We start from the raw sequence: 22,984 nt of genomic DNA on the forward strand, positions 1-22,984 counted from the left end.
CTTTTTGCGATATCTGCGTGCGGTCTTTTAATTATATAGATACGTAGTCAGTTCATTAGTATGGGGTTCCTCTATAAGGAATTGTAATTGTAAAATGTATTACTTAATAATACGATTCCAGGCCACACTTAGCTTGTAGCAGTCAGAGCAGTTAAAATGACTGTACATGTGTAGGTATGAAATAAAATAAATTTAATTTAAATAAAATTAATTTTATTTATTAAAGCATTTCATTTAATTTAACGTAGGTATAAAATGAATGCAATTTAAATAAAATAAATTTAATTAATTTAAAATTTTTAAATAAAATAAATTAAATTTATTAAAAATTTAATTTAACGTAGGTATAAAATAAAATTAATTTAAATAAAGTAATGTAATATATTTTAAAAATTAAATTAAACGTAGGTATTAAATAAAATAAATGTAAAAAAAATATGATAATTTATTAAAAATTTCAATTTAATTTAACGTAGGTATGAAATAAAATAAATACAATTTAATTGATTACAATTTAAATAAAATTTTACGTAGGTATAAAATAAATTTTAATTAAATTATAAAACTCATTCATTTATAAAAAAAAATTACGCAGGTATAAAATAAATTTTAATTAAATTAATTAAAATTTTAAATGAAATTTAACGTAGATATAAAATAAAATGTAATTAAATTAAATAATAAATACATTTTTTTTCTACCTCCGTGACTTTACCGAAAGCAAAGAGTGTGGACCCACGTGACATCAAGGCTGTCCTAGTCTAGGCAAGGCCTCAGGGTGTACCGGGCCTTTCACAACAACAGTCGCAGCAGCAGCAACAACGGTTCTCTTGAGAAAATGTTTTAAAAAAGAAAGTCAACGTAGCTTACCTTGACACTCGCGAACTTTAATGATTAAAATAATTAAAACAAAACTAAACACTCACACGCACATGGGCGCGCGGCGTTCAGCTTGCAGGGCATTAAAAATGGTAGCGTCCTCCCGCGATCTGATTGGTCGCCGCGTGCCAAAGTGGGGAGGGGGGGGAAGGCCAGCGATCCGATTGGTCGAGAGGCAAACCTGGGAGCGTCTCCGGCGATGGTGCGCAGCGATTGGTCAACGGTTGTCCTATGCTAATTTTGGTATGCTAATTAGTTTTAATCTGTATGCTAATGTAGTTTATTTATCCATACTCATTAAGTTTAATGTTTATCCTAAATTAGTTACAAATTTATGCTCGTTTAGTTAACATTCTATGATAGTATCGTTATATTTTTTATGCTATAACAGCAGTGCATACTGGCTGTGGTGGTACCTGCTATGATTACAGCAGGCATACCGACTAGTGGTACCTGCTATAATTACATCAGGGCATACTGTGATGGTACCTGCTATGATTACAGCAGGCATACTGCTTAAATGCTTTATCACGTGTCGTGAATGTGATAGTTTCATCCCAGAAATGGTGTCCTTGACCGGCCCAGAGCAGACATTTCACTTTGCCTTAGAACCTGAGGTGGCACAGCATTAGCAATTCCAAGTTCTTTATGTGACCAATAGCAACGAATAATGTGGCAAACATTTGAAATGAGTGGGTTATGACGTACTGTACTTCACTCTTATCGACCATTAACGTGAGTCTGTGTTACTGGCGTTGTGCTGCCTCGGCTGGTACCAACTTCTTCTTTGACCACGTGGACCATGCGGATGAATGGTCTACGCGGGTCGAGCGACCGATGGAGAAGACCTATGGGGGCACGCGGCGGGAGACTCTCAGGCGAAATCGTGGAAGTCGCGTGACAGAGGCCACGCGTGGAGGATAGATGCATGCTGGTGAGACGTCGTCTTCAGTTTAAGTTTCATGTGTCAGGTGCAGAGCCCTGTGAGCCGTGCGGCTCTTGACTCGGGTGCAACCGCAACAAAAGAAAAACGTGAACATATTCATGTTGTGGGTCACTGTTGACGATGTGGGTCCCTACTGACGAGGTGTCAATATTCATGTTGTGGGTCACTGTTGATGATATGGGTCCCGATTGATGATATGGGTCCGGATTAAAGAGGTGAGCGTCTAAATTTTGATTTAAAGCTTTCGTGACTGCAGTAATTCATATTCTTAGTTTTTTCGGTAAAGTCACGTTGAAGAGAAACAACAAAATAACAAAATATATATAAAACAATAAAAATTCTCACGACGTTTCGACCATAACTCAAACGGTCATCATCAGGTGTGTCGGTTTGCATAAATTTATTTTGAAAACGGCATATTTATTTATTTATATAAAAATAACGTTTGCGTCACGCGCAACGATTGGCTGTTTGCCAGGACTAGTCCATCTATTTTTTGAAAAGAGGAGGGGGGAGACGAAATTTGTTTTTATGTATGCTGTCTGAAAGCCACTGTAAGCGTGAACAATCAATCAAGAACTGAAATGATTTATCAAATCTTTCCAATGATTGCTAAGATAGAATCCATCTTCTCGGTTGAAATTGTCTCTGTGTTTGTATATGTGGATAGCCTCATGAACGAATCTCTCATGGAAGCCAGATGGCTTACAAAGAACCTCCGTCTTGGAAAAGTCAATGGCATGTGAGCCTACTGAATTAGAACAATGATCTGCTACGGCCGAGGTGTTGGTCCTACCGTGTTTAAGGTCTGCTTTATGTTCACGAATGCGGTCCGAGATATGGCGTTTGGTTTCTCCAATGTAACTACTACCACAGAGGCAACTTAGTTTGTAGACACCAGGGTATTGTATGTCCGGAATCACATCTTTTACAGACGGAACCAGATCACGGATTTTATGTAATGTGTTGAAACGGACCTGGATCTTGTGTTTATTCAAGATTTTGGAGATCTTTTTTGTGATCCCAACAATGTAGGGTAAAGTGATGGTTTTGAAAGGCTCCTCAAGAGGGTTCTTCTTCATGGTTTGAGTGATAGCTTTGCGGATTGTATAGTCGGAGTAACCATTAGCCCTAAGAGCTTGGTGTACGTGCTTGAGTTCACTGCTTATGTGTTCCTGGTCGGATATGCATTGGGCTCTATGATACAGAGTCTTGATGAGAGAATTCTTCTGTGATGGATGGTGGTGGGAATCCGGTTTCAGATAAGCATCCGTATGGGTAGCTTTCCTGTAGACAGAGTGGCTCATTGAACCATCAGGTCTCTTTTTAATTAGGACATCCAAAAAAGGTATCTTGCCATCTATTTCGACTTCCATGGTAAATCTGATGGCTGGGTGTATGGAATTGATGTGGTCGAAGAATTGGTCTAGAGCAGGCCGGCCATGTGGCCAGATGACAAAAGTGTCATCCACGTACCTCTTCCATAAGGTTGGGCGCAGAGTGGCAGTCTGGATGGCGTCAGTCTCAAATTTCTCCATGAAAATGTTAGCTATAACTGGAGAAAGGGGGGAGCCCATTGGGGTGCCCTCAGTTTGTTTGTAGAAAGTTCCATTCCAAGTGAAGTATGTATTGGTTAAACAGTGTCTCACCAGGGGGGGTACCTCAGTGTTTAGTCCTTGATGAACCAAGTCTTCAATGATTGCAATGGTGTCAGGTACAGGAACCTTGGTGAATAAGGAAACTACATCAAAACTGACAAGCAGGTCGTCTGGGGACAGGGAAATACCCTTGATTGTTGATACCAGGTGAGTAGAATTTTGTACCGCAGAGGTGGTCTTTCCAGTGAAAGGATGCAGGATTTCAGACAAAAAACGAGCTAGTTTGTAGGTGGGGGAGCTGATAGTAGAGACTATGGGACGAAGAGGTGTATCAACTTTATGTATTTTTGGTAAGCCGTATAATCTTGGTGGCCTGGCAGCAGAAGGTTTCAACGAAAACTGTTTAGATTGATCAATTAATGCGGTTGAATCAGAAATTATTTTGTTGGTTTGTGTGACGAGGCTGTTGGTGGGATCTCTTTTTATTTTTGTATAACTACCATCGTCGAGTAATTCTTTAATTTTGTTGTTGTATTCTATTTTATCCATGATGACAGTAGCATTGCCTTTGTCAGCTGAGAGAACTACAATATCATTCCTCTTTTTTAATTTATATAATTCAAAACGCTCATCTTTGCTGAGGTTGCTAGCTGGCATCTTAGCGTTTTTGAGGGTTGCAGCGATTTCAGATCTTGCTACGTCTGCAGCGATGTGACCCAGGCCCCTGAGAGCAACGTCTACTTGGGCAATTATATCATTAACTGGTATGTGTTTAGGTGTGACTGCAAAGTTTGAGCACACCTGTCCACAGGTCTTGTAGCCCATTCTGGATGATTCCTCACCGTTCTCATCATCATTGCAACTCCACGAGGTGAGATCTTGCATGGAGCCCCAGGCCGAGGGAGATTGACAGATCTTTTGTGTTTCTTCAATTTGCGAATAATCACACCAACTGTTGTCACCTTCTCACCAAGCTGCTTGGCAATGGTCTTGTAGCCCATTCCAGCCTTGTGTAGGTCTGCAATCGTGTCCCTGACATCCTTGGAGAGCTCTTTGGTCTTGGCCATGGTGGAGAGTTTGGAATCTGATTGATTGATTGCTTCTGTGGACAGGTGTGCTCCAAATCTCAGCTCGTTACCTGTATAAAAGACACCTGGGAGCCAGAAATCTTTCTGCTTGAGAGGGGGTCAAATACTTATTTCCCTCATTAAAATGCAAATCAATTTCTAACATTTTTGACATGCGTTTTTCTGCATTTTGTTGTTGTTATTCTGTCTCTCACTGTTCAAATAAACCTAGCATTAAAATTATAGACTGATCATTTCTTTGTCAGTGGGCAAACGTACAAAATCAGCAGGGGATCAAATACTTTTTTTCCCTCGCTGTAGATGCCACCACCACCATCTGTTGCGCGCCGGTTGAACTTACGACTCTCGGTACGAGCAGCTGCAAGTGGACATACGGACCAGGTTTGTTCGCATCTCTGAAAGTTCGTAAGTCGAATGTTCATAAGTAAGGAAGTCCCTGTAGTAATGTTCGTACATAGAGTACATGCTGTGATGTCCGTAGGTAGGGGAATCCATGTCGTAGCGCTCTTAAGTATGGGAATCTCTGAAGTAATGTTCGTAAGTAGGGGCATCTCTATAGTAATGCTTGTAAACAGGGGCGTCTTGCGGTAATGTAAGGGAATCCCTGCAGCAGTGATAGTAAATAGAAGAATCCCTCTGGCGATGCTCATAAGAGAGTATCTGCGGTAATGATTGTAAGTAGGGGAGTCCTCGCAGTAACGTTCATAAGTAGGGGATTATCTGAAGTGATGTTTGTAAGTAGAGGAGTTCCCTGCCTTGGTGATTGGCTTCACTTCTCCTCCATCTTGCACCGCGAGTCAAACGGAAACCGCCAAAACAACCGATGCCGTCGCTGCGGCCGCTACCGTCACCGTGTACACATACGCCGAGTGAAGACGCTCCTGGCTCGCTGTTTCCTCTCCTTGGGCGGCTCCGCGGCCTCGGCTGCAACCTCCCCAGAGCCTCGGCGGGGACTGTCATCCGCAGGCCGCCTTCCGGCGTGCGTCCCCGGCTGGCTCGGGGGCGCGGGGGGGAGACCGGCCGGCACCGGCGGCGGCGGGCCCCGCGCCGCCCGGCACGACTCCTCCCAAAGCCGCCGGCGCTGCCGGCCGGCATCGGGCGAGCGCCACGAGCGGGAGGCGGCGGCGGCCTCCGCGTCGTCGAATTGTGAGAGAGCGCACCCCGCCGGGCCGACGGGAAGAAACGCGCCCCACGGGTTCCGCACGATTTGACGGACGCCGCCGACGAGAGGCCGCGCCGGCTCCGAGCTCGCGCCAGGGTGGACCGGCGGAGCTCCGCCTCGGCTCGCGAGCTCCGCGGTGGAGGCCCGGCCGGCGTCCCGTCGCGGCCCCCCAAGGTTCCGCCGAGGGGGAGGTCGGCCCGCCGCTCGCGTCCCCGCGCCCGAGGCGGCGGCCGCGAGACGACAAGCGCCGCCGACCCCGGCCCCGACCCCGGCCTCCTCCTCGGCGTGGGCCTCCCCCCCGCGGAAAGAGGTGCCCCGCCGAGCGTCCTCAAATGGCTCGCCCGGAGCGCCGGGGCCGCAGGGAGACGCGGCAGCGACCTCCCCGGGGCTATCGTCGTCGTCCCCGCCGCCGCCACGCCAGGCGTTTTCTATCAGCTTGAAAATAATGAGATCCGACTCTGTCCAGGAGGAGCCCCCTCGGGTCGCGTCGTCGATGGCCTCCGAGTGGAGACCTCCGAGTGTCGACGACGTCGAAGTGGAGGCGGTGGAGGAGGTCACGGCGGAGGCGACGTCAAAGATCCGTTCCCAGGGGTCCCCTCCGTTCGAACACGGCAAAGCCTCGTCTCCAATCGACTCCATGGGAGAGCACTTGTAGCCTACGTCCTCCACCTCGTCTAACTCATCACACGGGACACGCTCCCCCACCTCGTCTAACTCATCACACGGGACACGCTCCCCCACCTCGTCTAACTCATCACACGGGACACGCTCCCCCACCTTGTCAAACTCATCCCACAAGACACGCTCCCCCACCTTGTCAAACTCATCCCACAGGATACGCTGCACTTCATCTTCCACCTCGTCTAACTCATCCCACGGGACACGCTCCCCCACCTCGTCTAATTCATCACATGGGACACGCTCCCCCACCTCGTCTAACTCATCACACGGGACACGCTCCCCCACCTTGTCTAACTCATCACACAGGACACGCTCCTCCACCGTGTCAAACTCATCCCACGGGACACGCTCCCCCACCTTGTCAAACTCATCCCACAGGATACGCTGCACTTCATCTTCCACCTCGTCTAACTCATCCCACGGGACACGCTCCCCCACCTCGTCTAACTCATCACATGGGACAGGCTCCCCCACCTTGTCAAACGCATCCCACAGGACACGTTCCCCCACCTCGTCTAACTCATCACACAGGACACGCTGCACCTCATCGTCCAGCTTGTCGAACTCATCCCACGAGGCACACTCCAGCTTGTCTAACTCATCCCACGGGTCACGTTCCACCTGCTGTCCCTCCTCCTTTTCCTCCGCCTCTTCCTCCTCCACCTCCTCCTCTTTCTCCTCCACCACCACACAAAGCCCTTCCAAGGTAACGCTCCGCTGGGCTAAGTGGAGCTGGGTGTGAGCGCCGCCGCCGACGTGGTGAGTCTCCACGTCGTCTGGGAGATCCATTGCTTCAACATTCACGGCATTCTCTTTCCTGGGGGGGGGGGTTTGTTTAAAATAAAATATAAGAGTTATTATCATACTCTTGGTAAAGTCATGTAGGTAAAAAATAAAACAACAAAAATCACGACGTTTCGGCCACAACACAAGCAGCCTTCATCAGGTGAAGGGACCAGACTTTCTCGAGGACAGCGCTGGAGTGAAACACAGCCACGCTCAGACCGTGACCTTTAAGCTGCGTGAGAGTAATTAAGGTGCCTTGTCATTATCTGTATCGTTATATCTTTATCACGATTATCCGTATTATCAGTATCTGTATCATTGTCATTATCTGTATCGTTATAATATCTTTATCACAATTATCCGTATTATCAGTATCCGTATCATTGTCATTATCTGTATCGTTATAATATTTTTATCACGATTGTCTGTATTATCAGTATCCGTATCATTGTCATTATCTATATCGTTATATCTTTATCACGATTGTCCGTATTATCAGTATCCGTATCAATGTCATTATCTGTATCGTTATAATATCTTTATCACGATTATCCGTATTATCAGTATCCATATCATTGTCATTATCTGTTTCGTTATAATATATTTATCACGATCATCCGTATTATCAGTATCCGTATCATTGCTATCATCATTACGATTATCATAAATTGTTAAAATTATCCTTGTTATCCTTATTGTTCATTATTGTTAATGTTATCATTGTTACCATTATTGTTCTTAATCTGTCATGATAATTATCATTATTAAACGAGGTCATTGCATATTCTTGGGTCTTTCGGTAAAGTCACTTAGATAGGTTCAAAGAAAATAACAAAAAACATTTTGTGTTAAAAAAAGATTTTTGTTATTTCAAAATCAGTGAAGTTGTTAACAACACCTTAGGTGGGTAAACAAATTAAAGATTCAAGATGAATCTTGGAAAACATAAACCAAATAATGATTATTAGAGTTAAGCCAAGGGTCACCCAGAGGAGATGGAGCGAGATGGGTTGATCACGGGACTGAGAGAAAATGATTCCATAGAGGAAGCCTATCGGCCGCCTTTTCTCCCAGCCACATGCGGTAGCAATAAAACGACAAAGGGAGAGAACACGACTCCCACCGAGATAGACAAAGGCGACACCCGACCGCGAAGGAAGGAGCCAGGCCTTGATGAGACATCTCATCACCACAATAAAATATAACAAACACACATACATCAGACGAAATAGGACAAAACTCAGCAACAAGAATAAGTCTTCTTTGGTTCTTTCGGTAAAGTCACGTAGAATGAGAATAAAATAATAAATAAATAAAATAACACAATAAAATTCTCACGACGTTTCGGCCACAACACAAGTGGCCTTCATCAGGTGAAGGGACGAGACTGTCTCGAGGACAGCGCTGGAGCGAACACAGCCAAGCTCAGACCGCGACCTTTAAGCTGTGTGAGAAGAAACAGAGCGCCTTGACAAAGGAATTAGCATTTGGTATTACCTTAGAGTCGCGGCATCTCTTCAGAAAGGTGAGAGACTCGATTAGTTGAGCCTTCTTATCCCGGAGTCTGTTGAATGATCTTAAGGTTATGTGGAATCCCTCCCCGTAGAGGCGGTTAAATTTCGATTTAAAGCCGCGACTCTAAGGTAATACCAAATGCTAATTCCTTTGTCAAGGCGCTCTGTTTCTTCTCACACAGCTTAAAGGTCGCGGTCTGAGCTTGGCTGTGTTCGCTCCAGCGCTGTCCTCCAGACAGTCTTGTCCCTTCACCTGATGAAGGCCACTTGTGTTGTGGCCGAAACGTCGTGAGAATTTTATTGTGTTATTTTATGTTATTAATTTATTATTTTATTCTCATTCTACGTGACTTTACCGAAAGAACCAAAGAAGATGAATCCTTGCAGTCACGAAAGCTTTAAAGAATAAGTTGACATTATAGGAATCTACACACTCGCTACGATAAAAAAACAGACTACAATCTACATAGTGGGTATTACTTCTCGTACATAATACTGATACTAACGTTATTCACCTTAAATTACACTACATCTTGCCATTCACGTGACTTTACAAAAACCAAAGAAATTAATTCCAGCAGTCAAGAAGCTTAACCGAAACTAAGTTATACCTCTAAAACTGAGGACACCAAAAAATTACTCTAGTATAACAGCACGGGTCCGCGGATACAGACGGGGGGACGAAATAAAAAAAAACCCCTAAGAAATATGTGGTGATTACAATGTTAAATCACAAATCTTGGGAAACATTAACCAAATAATAATTATGCAGTATTAAACCGAGGGTTGTCCAGAAAATATGAGGCGAAATAGGTCACACACTGTATCCCATAGGAAAAGACCCTCCCAACCGTCTTTGTCTTCCCGCAGCACGGCATAGCAAAGAATGTAACGCCCAGAGCGAGGGAAATTACTCTTGTATTGCAGGGGGGCATCTGTGTTCCACAGATGAAAAGATGGCTTGGGGAGAGACACAGATGGCTTAATAAATGACACACACACGGACACACATACAACTCCCCCCCCACCCCACAACACAGAGCGAGATCATAGGAAGTTCCGGTCCTTTGTGAGAAGGCGAGTAGAGAAAAATTTTGGCATAAAAAGAGAGACACGGGCCATACATTGCAACACAGCTACCAGCGGCAGAAGACGGCGATCATCAGCTACCGAAGATGACCAGCTACCGAAGATAACAGCCAGCCATCGACGCAGGAGATCACCGCCGACGCAGAAGAAGACTCCGCAACTCATCCAGGATGGTGAGGCTCGCCGAGTAGCGACATGCTACGCCGTGCGAATTCAGCGCCGTCCGAAGAAGTATCGCTCGAAAATCATTCTGCTCTGGGCGTCGACTCACAAGAGCCACTGCAGTTCGAGCTAAGCTGACGAGAATTCCAGCGTCATCCATCGACGAACGAAAGCATCGTTCGTCGCCAGAGAGCCGGAGCCGGCGCGCAGCAAGCAAGGGTGTCAGCTGCCAGCGGATGAGCTGTGGGTGCTACCTGACGACGGGATCATCGCGTCGTGCCGACTCTTCCGACTGGCTGCGGACCGAACTCCGGCCGCCCGTGTGAGAGAAGGAGAACCCAGCTATCCGTACGACACGCACGCCGCCACGCATTGCAACGCATCACCTGGCATCTGCTTGACGCAAATAATTGATCAACAACACATCCCCACTCAACCCATACCATGCTCACTCAACACATATACACGAATCATTACTAAGAAGACTCATGATAAGTGCGTCAAGTATCAACTGATAACGAAGAACACGGTTGCCATTGGGTTACGGGGAAACGGTCGTGTAGAAGTATTTTTAGTAGTTATGTTTCTTTTTGATTTGCATAAATATTATCAACGAATTCATTGATGAAAACTAAACGTTTAAAAACATAAGTTACGAATTCACACACTCACAGGGAGAACACTGCGTTGAAATCTTCCTTTGATCACAGAATCTGGCCCGTGAATGTATTGAAACCTCAGCCAATTAATGAGTATTTGCTGAAGCAGGCCTACTGCTGCACACCATGGTTTCAACATTTCGTTAACTTACGTAATCTTGCCCATGGATTCATTGCCATATTTGTTTTGCCTTCGGGATAAGTTTCTTTATTGCCTTCGTGTGAATGTCGTTGCATGAATTTTTTAAGGACTTTTATTCCTTTTGATTTAAAGCTTTCGTGACTGCAGTAATTCATATTCTTAGCTCTTTCGGTAAAGTCACGTTGAAGGGAAACAATAAAATAATAAAATATATATAAAACAATAAAAATTCTCACGACGTTTGTGTTATGGTCGAAACGTCGTGAGAATTTTTATTGTTTTATATATTTTTTATTATTTTATTGTTGCCCTTCAACGTAACTTTACCGAAAGAGCTAAGAAGGACTTTTATTCCTATTTGCCGTATATGCTCGTGTTACTCTGATGAAGCAATCGTTTGTTCCGGTACCTAGTAAACAAACGTGATCATTGAGGGTTAAATGTATGAATCCATGAAGCCTTAGCCAATTGATGAGTATTTGCTGAAGCAGGCGTACTGCCACACACCCTTGTTCCAAGACATTTCGCAATTACGTAATCTTGCTCATGAATTAATTACCGTGTACTTTGCCTTCAGGACATGTTTCTTTATTGCCTTCGTATGAATATCGTTGCACGAATTTTTAAGGAGTTTTGTTCCCTATCGCCGTATATGGTCGTGTTACTCTGAGGAAGTAATCAATTGTTCTGGTACCCAGTTAACAAACGTGATTATTGAGGGTTAAATGTATGGATCAATGAGGGGAACATCTCGTGGAGTACTGTATTGACAATTTCAAGCATAAGAATTCGCATATTAGAGTGTTAAAGTTTTGTTTAGAAATTAAAATTGCTTAACACAGCAGTGTTTGAGTGTTTCTTTCCTAAGTTAATTCTTAATTATAAGAACTGTATCCTGTGGTGAGATTTGAATTTGGAGACCTGAGATAGCACACTAATACATAATCAGTAAATGTTAAAGCGAGAATAATTGTATCATAGCGATCGATAATACGAACCTAGACAACAAAGCCGAGCTCAATCTGGCATACTTACAGCACACCTGCATAACTTCATACAATTAATTGTATGATGCCGATTGATGATACGACCCTGGGCAACGAAGCTAAGCCTAATTATAACTGTATACATTAGCATAATAGCATGCGTTCGCATAAATTAATACGGCACATCTCCACTTAGCATAATTTATGCGCATATTTGAAACATTAACATAACTTTGGATAATTACGCATAAAATTAAATTAAATTTTATTTACATCAACATTTTCATACAATAATCCTCAAATTAGTAAAAAAATGCACTTACAGTTTAAGGGTTGACTGAAGATTTGCCATCTAACGATCTCTGTATAATTAAATTATTAAACACCTTAGGTGGGTAAGTAAATTAAAGATTAAACCTTTAGGCCTAAGGCTTGAGGCCTACTAACCTGTTACTAGGCGAAGCCTTCGGCGTGAGAATCCTCTAATTAGTTAAAAATGCACTTACAGATTAAGGGGTGACTGAAGATTTGCCATCTCACGATCTCTGTAAAATTTAATTATTAAACACCTTAGGTGGGTAAGCAAATTAAAGATTTAACCTTTAGGCCTAAGGCTTGAGGCCTACTAACCTGTTACTAGGCGAAGCCTGAATCTTCAATTACGTTTAACTTATAGGTTAAGGATGTTTCATGAGAACATTTATTACCGGAGGAAATCCGATGATCTATGAAGCTCTTCACCCCCAGCACATACACAAAGACACATTTAAACGATTCTTACTTTTTTGGGTGACGATATTCCCCCACGTGCTAAGAGACTCTCTCGCTCCTCCCAAGGCTCTCAGCTCAACGTCGCCGTTCCCAAGACGCCGATTCTGCCGAGTCGAGCAGAGAACTTTAAACTCCTTCACCACGTCCGAGGGGATCAATAACCAACAACCCCCTCAACGTAAAACTTGTTTACAAAACATCGGGCGGTCACCCGTTGGTCAACCCATGTTGAATGGAGGTGGTGGGGGAGTGGGGGTGTAACCCCGTTACAATCATCCTTGTCAGTAATATTATGATTGTCATTGCTATTTTCATTGTTGTTACAATTATTATAACTATTTTTTATTGCACTTAAAGGTGACTGCCAACCTACCATGGAAGATATCTGAACGTGTCTGTCTCTCTCTCTCACGCAGATGACAGACACAACGCAGATGATCGCCACTGAACGCTGCCACCGACGTGAGCCGCAGCCACCGCCCGATGTCGACCACCACCCCCGGGTTGAAGTCTTCAAGTGGTTGTGCCCGTGGCCATGGCAACGGGGGCTGCTGGAGGCTCCACGAGGCTTGGAGGTCGTCGTCATGGAGATTTACAAACTCGTCATCATCATCGTCGTCGTGGCGATTAACAAACTCATCATCATCGTCGTCATGGAGATTAACAAACTCATGATCGCCGTCGTCATGGAGATTAACAAACTCGTCATCATCATCATCGTCGTCATGGAGATTGACAAACTCATCATCGTCGTCGTCATGGAGATTAACAAACTCGTCATCATCATCATCGTCATGGAGATTAACAAACTCGTCATCATTATCATGGAGATTGACAAACTCATCGTCGTCATGGAGATTTACAAACTCGTCATCATCATTATCGTCGTCATGGAGATTAACAAACTCATCGTCATCGTCATGGAGATTGACAAACTCATCATCATCATCGTCTTTATGGAGATTTACAAACTCATCATCATCATCGTCGTCATGGAGATTTACAAACTCATCATCGTCATGGAGATTTACAAACTCAGCATCATTATCATGGAGATTTACAAACTCATCATCGTCATGGAGATTTACAAACTCATCATCATCGTCGTCTTTATGGAGATTTACAAACTCATCGTCATCGTCATGGAGATTTACAAACTCATCATCATCATCATCGTCTTTATGGAGATTTACAAACTCGTCATCATCATCGTCGTCATGGAGATTGACAAACTCATCGTCATCATCATCATCATGGAGATTTACAAACTCATCATCGTCATGGAGATTTACAAACTCATCATCATCGTCGTCATGGAGATTGACAAACTCGTCATCATCATCGTCGTCATGGAGATTTACAAACTCATCATCATTGTCGTCATGGAGATTGACAAACTCGTCATCATCATCATCGTCATGGAGATTGACAAACTCATCATCATCGTCGTCATGGAGATTTACAAACTCGTCATCATCATCATCGTCGTCATGGAGATTTACAAACTCGTCATCATCATCGTCGTCATGGAGATTAACAACCTCGTCATCATCATTATCATGGAGATTTACAAACTCATCATCATCATGGAGATTTACAAACTCAACATCATCGTCATGGAGATTTACAAACTCGTCATCATCATCGTCGTCATGGAGATTAACAAACTCGTCATCATCATCGTCGTCATGGAGATTAACAAACTCGTCATCATCATCGTCGTCATGGAGATTGACAAACTCGTCATCATCATCGTCGTCATGGAGATTGACAAACTCGTCATCATCATCGTCGTCATGGAGATTGACAAACTCGTCATCATCATCGTCGTCATGGAGATTGACAACCTCATCATCATCGTCGTCATGGAGATTGACAAACTCGTCATCATCATCGTCGTCATGGAGATTGACAACCTCATCATCATCATCGTCGTCGTCATGTAGATTGATAAACTCATATTCTTAGCTCTTTCGGTAAAGTCACGTTGAAGGGAAACAAAAAAATAATAAAGTATATATTATATATATTTTATTATTGAAGGGAAACATAAAATAATAAAATATATATAAAAGAATAAAAATTATCACGTTTCGACCATAACACAAACGGTCGTCATCAGGTGTGTCGGTTCGCATTAATATATTTATTTATAGACGGTGCATTTATTTATTTATATTAAAAACGTCAGCGCCACGTGCAGCGATTTGGCAGTTTATTTAGAAGGACTAGTCCATCTATGTTCTGAAAAGAGGAGGGGGGAGACGAAAAATTAATGTATGCTATCTGAAAGCCACTGTAACCGTGAACAATCAATTAAGACCTGAAATGGTTTATCAAATCTTTCCAATGATTGCTAAGCCAGAATCCATCTTCTCGGTTGAAATTGTCTCTGTGCTTGTATATGTGGATAGCCTCATGAACGAATCTCTCATGGTAGCCAGATGGCTTACAAAGAACCTGTCTTGGAAAAGTCAATGTCATGTGAGCCTACTGAATTATAACAATGATCTGCCACAGCCGAGGTGTTGGTCCTACCGTGTTTAAGGTCTGCTTTGTGTTCACGAATGCGGTCCGAGACATGGCGTTTGGTTTCTCCAATGTAACTACTACCACAGAGGCAACTTAGTTTGTAGACACCAGGGTACTGTATGTCCGGAATCACATCTTTTACAGACGGAACCAGATCACGGATTTTATGTAATGTGTTGAAACGGACCTGGATCTTGTGTTTATTCAAGATTTTGGAGATCTTTTTTGTGATCCCCGCAATGTAGGGCAAAGTGATGGTTTTGAAAGGCTCCTCAAGAGGGTCCTTCTTCATGGTTTGAGTGATAGCTTTGCGGATTGTATAGTCGGAGTAACCATTAGCCTTAATAGCTTGGTGTATGTGCTTGAGTTCACTGCCTATGTGTTCCTGGTCGGATATGCATTGGGCTCTATGATACGCTTGATGAGAGAATTCTTCTGTGATGGATGGTGGTGGGAATCCGGTTTCAGATAAGCATCTGTATGGGTAGCTTTCCTGTAGACAGAGTGGCTCATTGAACCATCAGGTCTCTTTTTAATTAGGACATCCAAAAAAGGTAGCTTGCCATCTTTTTCGACTTCCATGGTAAATCTGATGGCTGGGTGTATGGAATTGATGTGGTCGAATAATTGGTCTAGAGCAGGCCGGCCATGTGGCCAGATGACAAAGGTGTCATTCACGTACCTCTTCCATAAGGTTGGGTGCAGAGTGGCAGTCTGGATGGCGTCAGTCTCAAATTTCTCCATGAAAATGTTAGCTATAACCGGAGATAGGGGGGAGCCCATTGGGGTGCCCTCAGTTTGTTTGTAGAAAGTTCCATTCCAAGTGAAGTATGTATTGGTTAAACAGTCTCACCAGGGTGGGCACCTCAGTGTTTAGTCCTTGATGAACCAAGTCTTCAATGATTGCGATGGTGTCAGGTACAGGAACCTTGGTGAATAAGGAAACTACATCAAAACTGACAAGCAGGTCGTCTGGGGACAGGGAAATACCCTTGATTGTCGATACCAGGTGAGTAGAATTTTGTACCGCAGAGGTGGTTTTTCCAGTGAAAGGACGCAGGATTTCAGACATCGTGATAATTTTTATTGTTTTATATATATTTTATTATTTTATTGTTTCCCTTAAACGTGACTTACCGAAAGAGCTAAGAATATAAACATGTAGCTGTGATAACCAAACACATCTCCTGCAAAGAACTTGAAATTATGCTCGTGACAGATTCTATTAATCTTAATCATGGCATCCTGAGGGCACCGGTCAGGCATATCTGCACGGTCAGAAACAAAAACCAAGACAAATGTTAAATTACAGTACATCTAGCATATGATACAAGAACCATCTTGGTTGGGTAAGTCATACAAAATGTAATTTCTATATTCTTTGGGTCTTTCGGTAAAGCCACGTAGATAGAAAAAATAATGAAAATAAAAACAATATCACGTTTCCATCACAACACAAGCGATCGTCTTGTGTTGCGAGTAAATTCCTTTTATTATACATGTAACATTTAGGAATTAGTTGTATAATAAAAAAAATGTTAAAAAAGAGATGTTAAAAACATTATACGCACGTTTACTATAACATTATCTTCAAGTCTGCTTATAAAACAGCTTTCGTTATAAAAGTGGAAGGTTTTAATCAACAGTGTATACATGCTGCTGCCATCCTGTGGCTTACATTAACATGGATGGCGACTGCACTGCATGTTCTATACTAAACACACTTCTTATTCCTCCTATTCTTACCTGAAATTATATTTGGTAAATGAAATTGGCCTCTGAGGCATTTGCAGCGCTAATTATCTGAATATTTCTCAATTTATTGATGCAATGCACACGTAACAAGAGGATTACAGCTGTAAAACATTAAGATAGCATGGCTAGCGATAAAGCATCTCCCCAGCAATATAACAAATTACGAGTTTGGTTGTTTAAACATTGCTTTTTAAGTTTATTAGGCTAATGGGGATTTAATCTTACCTTTTTGGGGAGCAAATCAGACCGTTGTCGTATATTTGTACATCACTTTATTAATTCACCACTGGATGAGGGCTTTCCACCATGTGAGTTGTGAGGATTATGGTGAGAGCAGGAGCATTAAGATGATAGAGCTGCCCACCATGAAGCATAACAGCAGCCTGCACTAAGCCGGTTTGTATGGTGGTCACCGATCGACGCACGATCCAGACTCAACCGTGCTGAGCTTCCGAGATCGCGTGAGATCGGACACATTCCTGGTGACTTGGTTAATTAACATTTAACCCAGTTGCACTCGATTTTTTTGGGGGATTTTTTAATGCTTTGTTTTACGTAACCCCCCACCCTCCCTTCTCTTCTTTTCTAGAAGGATTTTTTTATATTATTTTGTTTTTTCTTCACGGCGCGCTCGTCAGTAAGGCCCCCCCGTGCCTTGAGGCCCCCCCGTGCCTTGAGGCCCCCCCCCGTGCCTTTAGGCCCCCCCCGTGCCTCGAGGCCCCCCCCCGTGCCTTGAGGCCCCCCTTGCCTTGAGGCCCCCCCCGTGCCTTGAGGCCCCCCCGTGCCTCGAGGCCCCCCCCCGTGCCTCGAGGCCCTCCCGTGCCTCGAGGCCTCCCCGTGCCTCGAGGCCCCCTGTGCCTTGAGGCCCCCCCCGTGCCTTGAGGCCCCCCCGTGCCTTGAGCCCCCCCCCCGTGCCTCGAGGCCCCCCCGTGCCTCGAGGCCCCCCCCCGTGCCTCGAGGCCCCCCCCCCGTGCCGCGAGGCGGAGCGCAGTACCGCTCCGGTCGCGTCGGCGAGCGGGAACGGAAGCGGCACTCGTCCACGACGCCGCCCGCCCCGGCGCCCCCGCCGCTCCGGCCCTCGCCCCGCCGCGCCGCGTAGAAGCCGTCGGTGCCGCACGCGAACCGCGGCGCCTCCATCAGCTCGGAGCCGCGGAGCGTCCTGGCCGAGCGGGGATCTCACCTCAGCGTGGCGCGCGGCGCCAGCCACGCCGGGGCCTGGACGAGGCGGTGCGGACGCGGCCGGCGGCTTAAGTGGAGGAGGCTCATGGCGATGGGGGAGCGGTGCCGCCCCTGCTTGCCGCTGCTTGCTGCCGCCGTGATCGCGGTGAGGGTAAGAACGGCGAAGCATAGTTCATAGTTAGTTCATAGTTCATTTATGTTGGTATAGCCCTGTGAGCCATTCGGCTCTTGAATCGGGTGCAATCGCAACAAACAAAACAAACATGAACAAGAAAACATCTTGAAGTGATCTTCTTTGGTTCTTTCGGTAAAGTCACGTAGAATGATAATAAAATAATAAATTGATAAAATAACACAATAATATTCTCACGTTTCGGCCACAACACAAGCGGCCTTCATCAGGTGAAGGGGGGCGAGACTGTCTGGTAGGACAGTGCTGGAGTGAAAGAGCCACGTTCAGATACGGCCTTTAAGCTGTGTGAGAGGAACAAAGCGCCTTGACAAAGGAATTAGCATATAATTTAGCATTGAAATGGCTGAATGATTAGCTTGTGACTGGTCACAGAAATAGCTATGTTAAAAGTTAAAGCATACACACCCGCAGAGGCACCCATTGTTAAAGGGATTAGCATGGAATTTAGCATTGAAATAGCTAAGTTAAGGCATACACATCTTGACAATGGAATTAGCATAGAATTTAGCATTTAGAAAGCTGAGTGATTAGCTTGTACCTGCTGCAGAAATAGAGCTTGTACCTGCTGCAGAAATAGCTACGTTAAAGTCAGAGCATACACATTCACCGAGGCCCTTAGTACAAATCAAACAGGAGAATTTAGCATTGAAATAACTAGGCGAATCCAGCATTGAAACAACTGAGTGATTAGCTAGTGACTGGTCACAGAAATGACTACACATCTGAGCTATTCACAGTACTATATAGTGAACCAATAAAAACTAAAATATAAATTACCTTCATGTTATCAATAAACTCTATATTCTCCAATCAGCTAAGCTACCAACAATAAGTCGTTATATATCACAATGCTATATGGCGAAAAAATGGGTGGATTCTTACCCTCAAATTTCAGCACCACGGGCCCCGTTCAGACGGACGAGTTCGTCCATGGTCGGAACAGAGGAGGGGGAGAGAGACAGCTGCGAGGCCCTAGTATGCTCCATATTGTAAAACTATACCATTAACCGTGGTGTGAGAGGTATTAAGAGGCAATGCTGGCGAAAGAGCTGCGGTCTGAAGGTCATCGTAAAAATACAATTAATTAAGAACAGAAATGATTTAAAACATCTTTCCAGTGGTTACTAAGCCTGAATCGATCTTCTCGGTTGAAATTGTCTCTGTGCTTGTATATGTGAATGGCCTCATGAACGAATCTCTCATGGTAGCCGGTTGGTTTGCAAAGAACCTCCGTCTTGGAGAAGTCAATGTCATGTGAGCCCACTGAATTATAAAAGTGATCTGCCACGGCAGAGGAGTTCGTCCTACCGTGTTTCAAGTCTGCTTTGTGTTCGCGGATGCGGTCCGAGATATGTCTTTTGGTTTCTCCAATGTAGCTACTACCACAGAGGCACTTTAGTTTGTAAACGCCCGGGTACTGTATGTCTGGAACAGCATCTTTTACAGATGGAACTAAATCACGGATTTTATGTACTGTGTTGAATCGGACCTGGATCTTGTGTTTGTTCAGGATTTTGGAGATCTTTTTAGTGACCCCTGCAATGTAGGGTAAGGTGATGGTTTTGAGTGGCTCCACAAGAGGATCCTTCTTCATGACTGGAGTGATGGCTTTGCGGATTGTGTAGTCGGAGTAGCCATTAGCCCTGAGAGCCTGGTGTACGTGCTTGAGTTCACTGGTAATGTGTTCCTGGTCGGAAATGCATTGGGCTCTATGGTATAGAGTCTTGATGAGGGAGTTCTTCTGGGATGGATGGTGGTGGGAATCCGGTTTCAAGTAAGCATCTGTATGGGTAGCTTTCCTGTAGACAGAGTGGCTCATTGAACCATCATGTCTTCTTTTAATTAAGACATCCAAAAAGGGTAGTTTGCCATCTTTTTCGACCTCCATGGTAAATCTGATGGCTGGGTGTATGGAATTGATGTGGTCGCAGAATTGGTCTAGAGCAGGCTGGCCATGTGGCCAGATGACAAAGGTGTCATCAACGTACCTCTTCCATAAGGTCGGGCGTAGAGTGGCAGTCTGGATGGCGTCAGTTTCAAATTTTTCCATGAATACGTTGGCTACAACCGGAGATAGGGGGGAGCCCATTGGGGTGCCCTCAGTTTGTTTGTAGAAAGTTCCATTCCAGGTGAAGTAAGTGTTGGTTAAGCAATGTCTCACCAGGGGGGGTACATCAGTATGCAGTCCTTGATGAACCAGGTCTTCAATGATAGCGATGGTGTCAGGTACCGGGACTTTGGTGAACAAGGACACCACATCAAAACTGACAAGCAGGTCGTTTGGGGACAGAGAAATGCCTTTGATTGTCGATACCAGGTGAGTAGAATTTAGTACCGCAGAGGTGGTTTTTCCAGTGAAAGGTCGCAGTATATCAGCAAGAAAACGTGCCAGTTTGTAGGTGGGGGAGCTGATAGTAGAGACGATGGGACGAAGGGGTGTATCTTCTTTGTGTATCTTTGGAAGGCCATATAATCTTGGTGGTCAGGCAGCAGAGGGCTTCAACGAGAACTGTTTGATCTCATCAATTAATGCTGTTGAATCAGAGATTATTTTGTTCGTTTTGGTGACCAGGCTGTTGGTGGGATCTCTTTTTATTTTTGTATAGCTGCCATCGTTGAGTAGTTCTTGAATTTTGTTGTTATATTCTGTTTTGTCCATGATGACAGTGGCATTGCCTTTGTCGGCTGAGAGGACGACAATATCATCCCTATTTTTTAATTGAGATAATTCAAAACGTTCGTCTTTGCTGATGTTGCTGGGTGGCAACTTAGCGTTTTTGAGGGTTGCAGCGATTTCAGATCTTGCTACGTCTGCAGAGATGTGACTCAAGCCCTTGAGTGCAACCTCGACATGGGCAATGATATCATTAACCGGTAAGTGTCTCGGTGTGACAGCAAAGTTTAGACCTTTAGCTAAAACGGATTTCAGACCATCAGAAATGGAACTGTTACTGCGATTAATTACGACTTTGTTGACGTCTATCTTTTCGGTGTGTGGATCCGATTTTTTGCTGGAGAGGTGATTGAATTTGGAAATCAAATTGTCCCTACATTTGTTCGACATAGTGGCAGCCGAAGAGGTAGTCATATTGTCTACATGTTCCCAATCCGATGTAGACATTGTTGCTGTCAATTTTAAGTGTGATTTGTAGAGTGTCTTGTCTAACTGATCGAGTTCGGTGCGTGTAAGTCTGATTTTTTCCGAGATAAGAGCGAAGCTAGTTCTAGCTAGAATTCGTTTTGCATTGAGAGAAGTTGCAACAGCAGAGGTTAGTGTAAATGCGGTTGGTATTACCTTAGAGTCGCGGCATCTCTTCAGAAAGGTGAGAGACTCGATTAGTTGAGCCTTCTTATCCCGAAGTCTGTTGAATGATTTAAGGATGTGTGGAATCCCTCCCCGTAGAGGCGGTTAAATTTCGATTGAAAGCTTTCGTGACTGCAATGATTCATCTTCTTTGGTTCTTTCGGTAAAGTCACGTAGAATGATAATAAAATAATAAATTGATAAAATAAAATAACACAATAATATTCTCACGACGTTTCGGCCACAACACAAGCGGCCTTCATCAGGTGAAGGGGGGCGAGACTGTCTGGTAGGACAGCGCTGGAGTGAAAGAGCCACGTTCAGATACGGCCTTTAAGCTGTGTGAGAGGAACAAAGCGCCTTGACAAAGGAATTAGCATATAATTTAGCATTGAAATGGCTGAATGATTAGCTTGTGACTGGTCACAGAAATAGCTATGTTAAAAGTTAAAGCATACACACCCGCAGAGGCACCCATTGTTAAAGGGATTAGCATGGAATTTAGCATTGAAATAGCTAAGTTAAGGCATACACATCTTGACAATGGAATTAGCATAGAATTTAGCATTTAGAAAGCTGAGTGATTAGCTTGTACCTGCTGCAGAAATAGAGCTTGTACCTGCTGCAGAAATAGCTACGTTAAAGTCAGAGCATACACATTCACCGAGGCCCTTAGTACAAATCAAACAGGAGAATTTAGCATTGAAATAACTAGGCGAATCCAGCATTGAAACAACTGAGTGATTAGCTAGTGACTGGTCACAGAAATGACTACACATCTGAGCTATTCACAGTACTATATAGTGAACCAATAAAAACTAAAATATAAATTACCTTCATGTTATCAATAAACTCTATATTCTCCAATCAGCTAAGCTACCAACAATAAGTCGTTATATATCACAATGCTATATGGCGAAAAAATGGGTGGATTCTTACCCTCAAATTTCAGCACCACGGGCCCCGTTCAGACGGACGAATTCGTCCATGGTCGGAACAGAGGAGGGGGAGAGAGACAGCTGCGAGGCCCTAGTATGCTCCATATTGTAAAACTATACCATTAACCGTGGTGTGAGAGGTATTAAGAGGCAATGCTGGCGAAAGAGCTGCGGTCTGAAGGTCATCGTAAAAATACAATTAATTAAGAACAGAAATGATTTAAAACATCTTTCCAGTGGTTACTAAGCCTGAATCCATCTTCTCGGTTGAAATTGTCTCTGTGCTTGTATATGTGAATGGCCTCATGAACGAATCTCTCATGGTAGCCGGTTGGTTTGCAAAGAACCTCCGTCTTGGAGAAGTCAATGTCATGTGAGCCCACTGAATTATAACAGTGATCTGCCACGGCAGAGGAGTTCGTCCTACCGTGTTTCAAGTCTGCTTTGTGTTCGCGGATGCGGTCCGAGATATGTCTTTTGGTTTCTCCAATGTAGCTACTACAAATCCAGGAAAAAAACATCAAAATATTCCTGAAATAGCACCGTACACCAACGCTGTGTGCAAAAATCCCAGTGGAATGCAAGTCAAATAACAACAACCACAAGACAACTAAGATTAA

The 22,984-nt window shown here is 44.1% G+C and overlaps 1 protein-coding gene across 2 annotated transcripts; it reads right to left on the reverse strand.

Annotated features, from left to right (window-relative positions):
- Positions 1 to 3,036: 3,036 nt before the first annotated feature.
- On the reverse strand, positions 3,037 to 12,961 carry LOC142910194 (uncharacterized). Of its 2 annotated transcripts, XM_076059881.1 has the most exons (3): positions 12,837 to 12,961; positions 12,474 to 12,567; positions 3,037 to 7,171 (listed from the first exon to the last, which is right to left on the reverse strand). In XM_076059881.1, the coding sequence occupies exon 3, from the start codon at positions 7,141 to 7,143 to the stop codon at positions 5,359 to 5,361; it is 1,785 nt and encodes a 594-aa protein (XP_075915996.1). In that variant the 5' UTR covers positions 7,144 to 7,171; positions 12,474 to 12,567; positions 12,837 to 12,961; the 3' UTR covers positions 3,037 to 5,358. The 2 variants fall into 2 exon arrangements, with proteins under 2 accessions (XP_075915996.1, XP_075915995.1); XM_076059880.1 differs by lacking the exon at positions 12,837 to 12,961 and having other exon boundaries at positions 12,474 to 12,770.
- Positions 12,962 to 22,984: the final 10,023 nt, after the last annotated feature.

The sequence above is a fragment of the Petromyzon marinus genome, unplaced genomic scaffold (genome assembly GCF_048934315.1).
Source record: "Petromyzon marinus isolate PM22_M1 ecotype Great Lakes invasive population unplaced genomic scaffold, UKy_Petmar_22M1.pri1.0 PM_G_Scaffold_14, whole genome shotgun sequence".
Classification (NCBI taxonomy): domain Eukaryota; kingdom Metazoa; phylum Chordata; class Hyperoartia; order Petromyzontiformes; family Petromyzontidae; genus Petromyzon; species Petromyzon marinus.

Bases quoted from the DNA above. Each gene is read 5' to 3' on its own strand.
- LOC142910194 (XM_076059881.1), bottom strand. From the start codon at position 7,143: ATGGATCTCCCAGACGACGTGGAGACTCACCACGTCGGCGGCGGCGCT.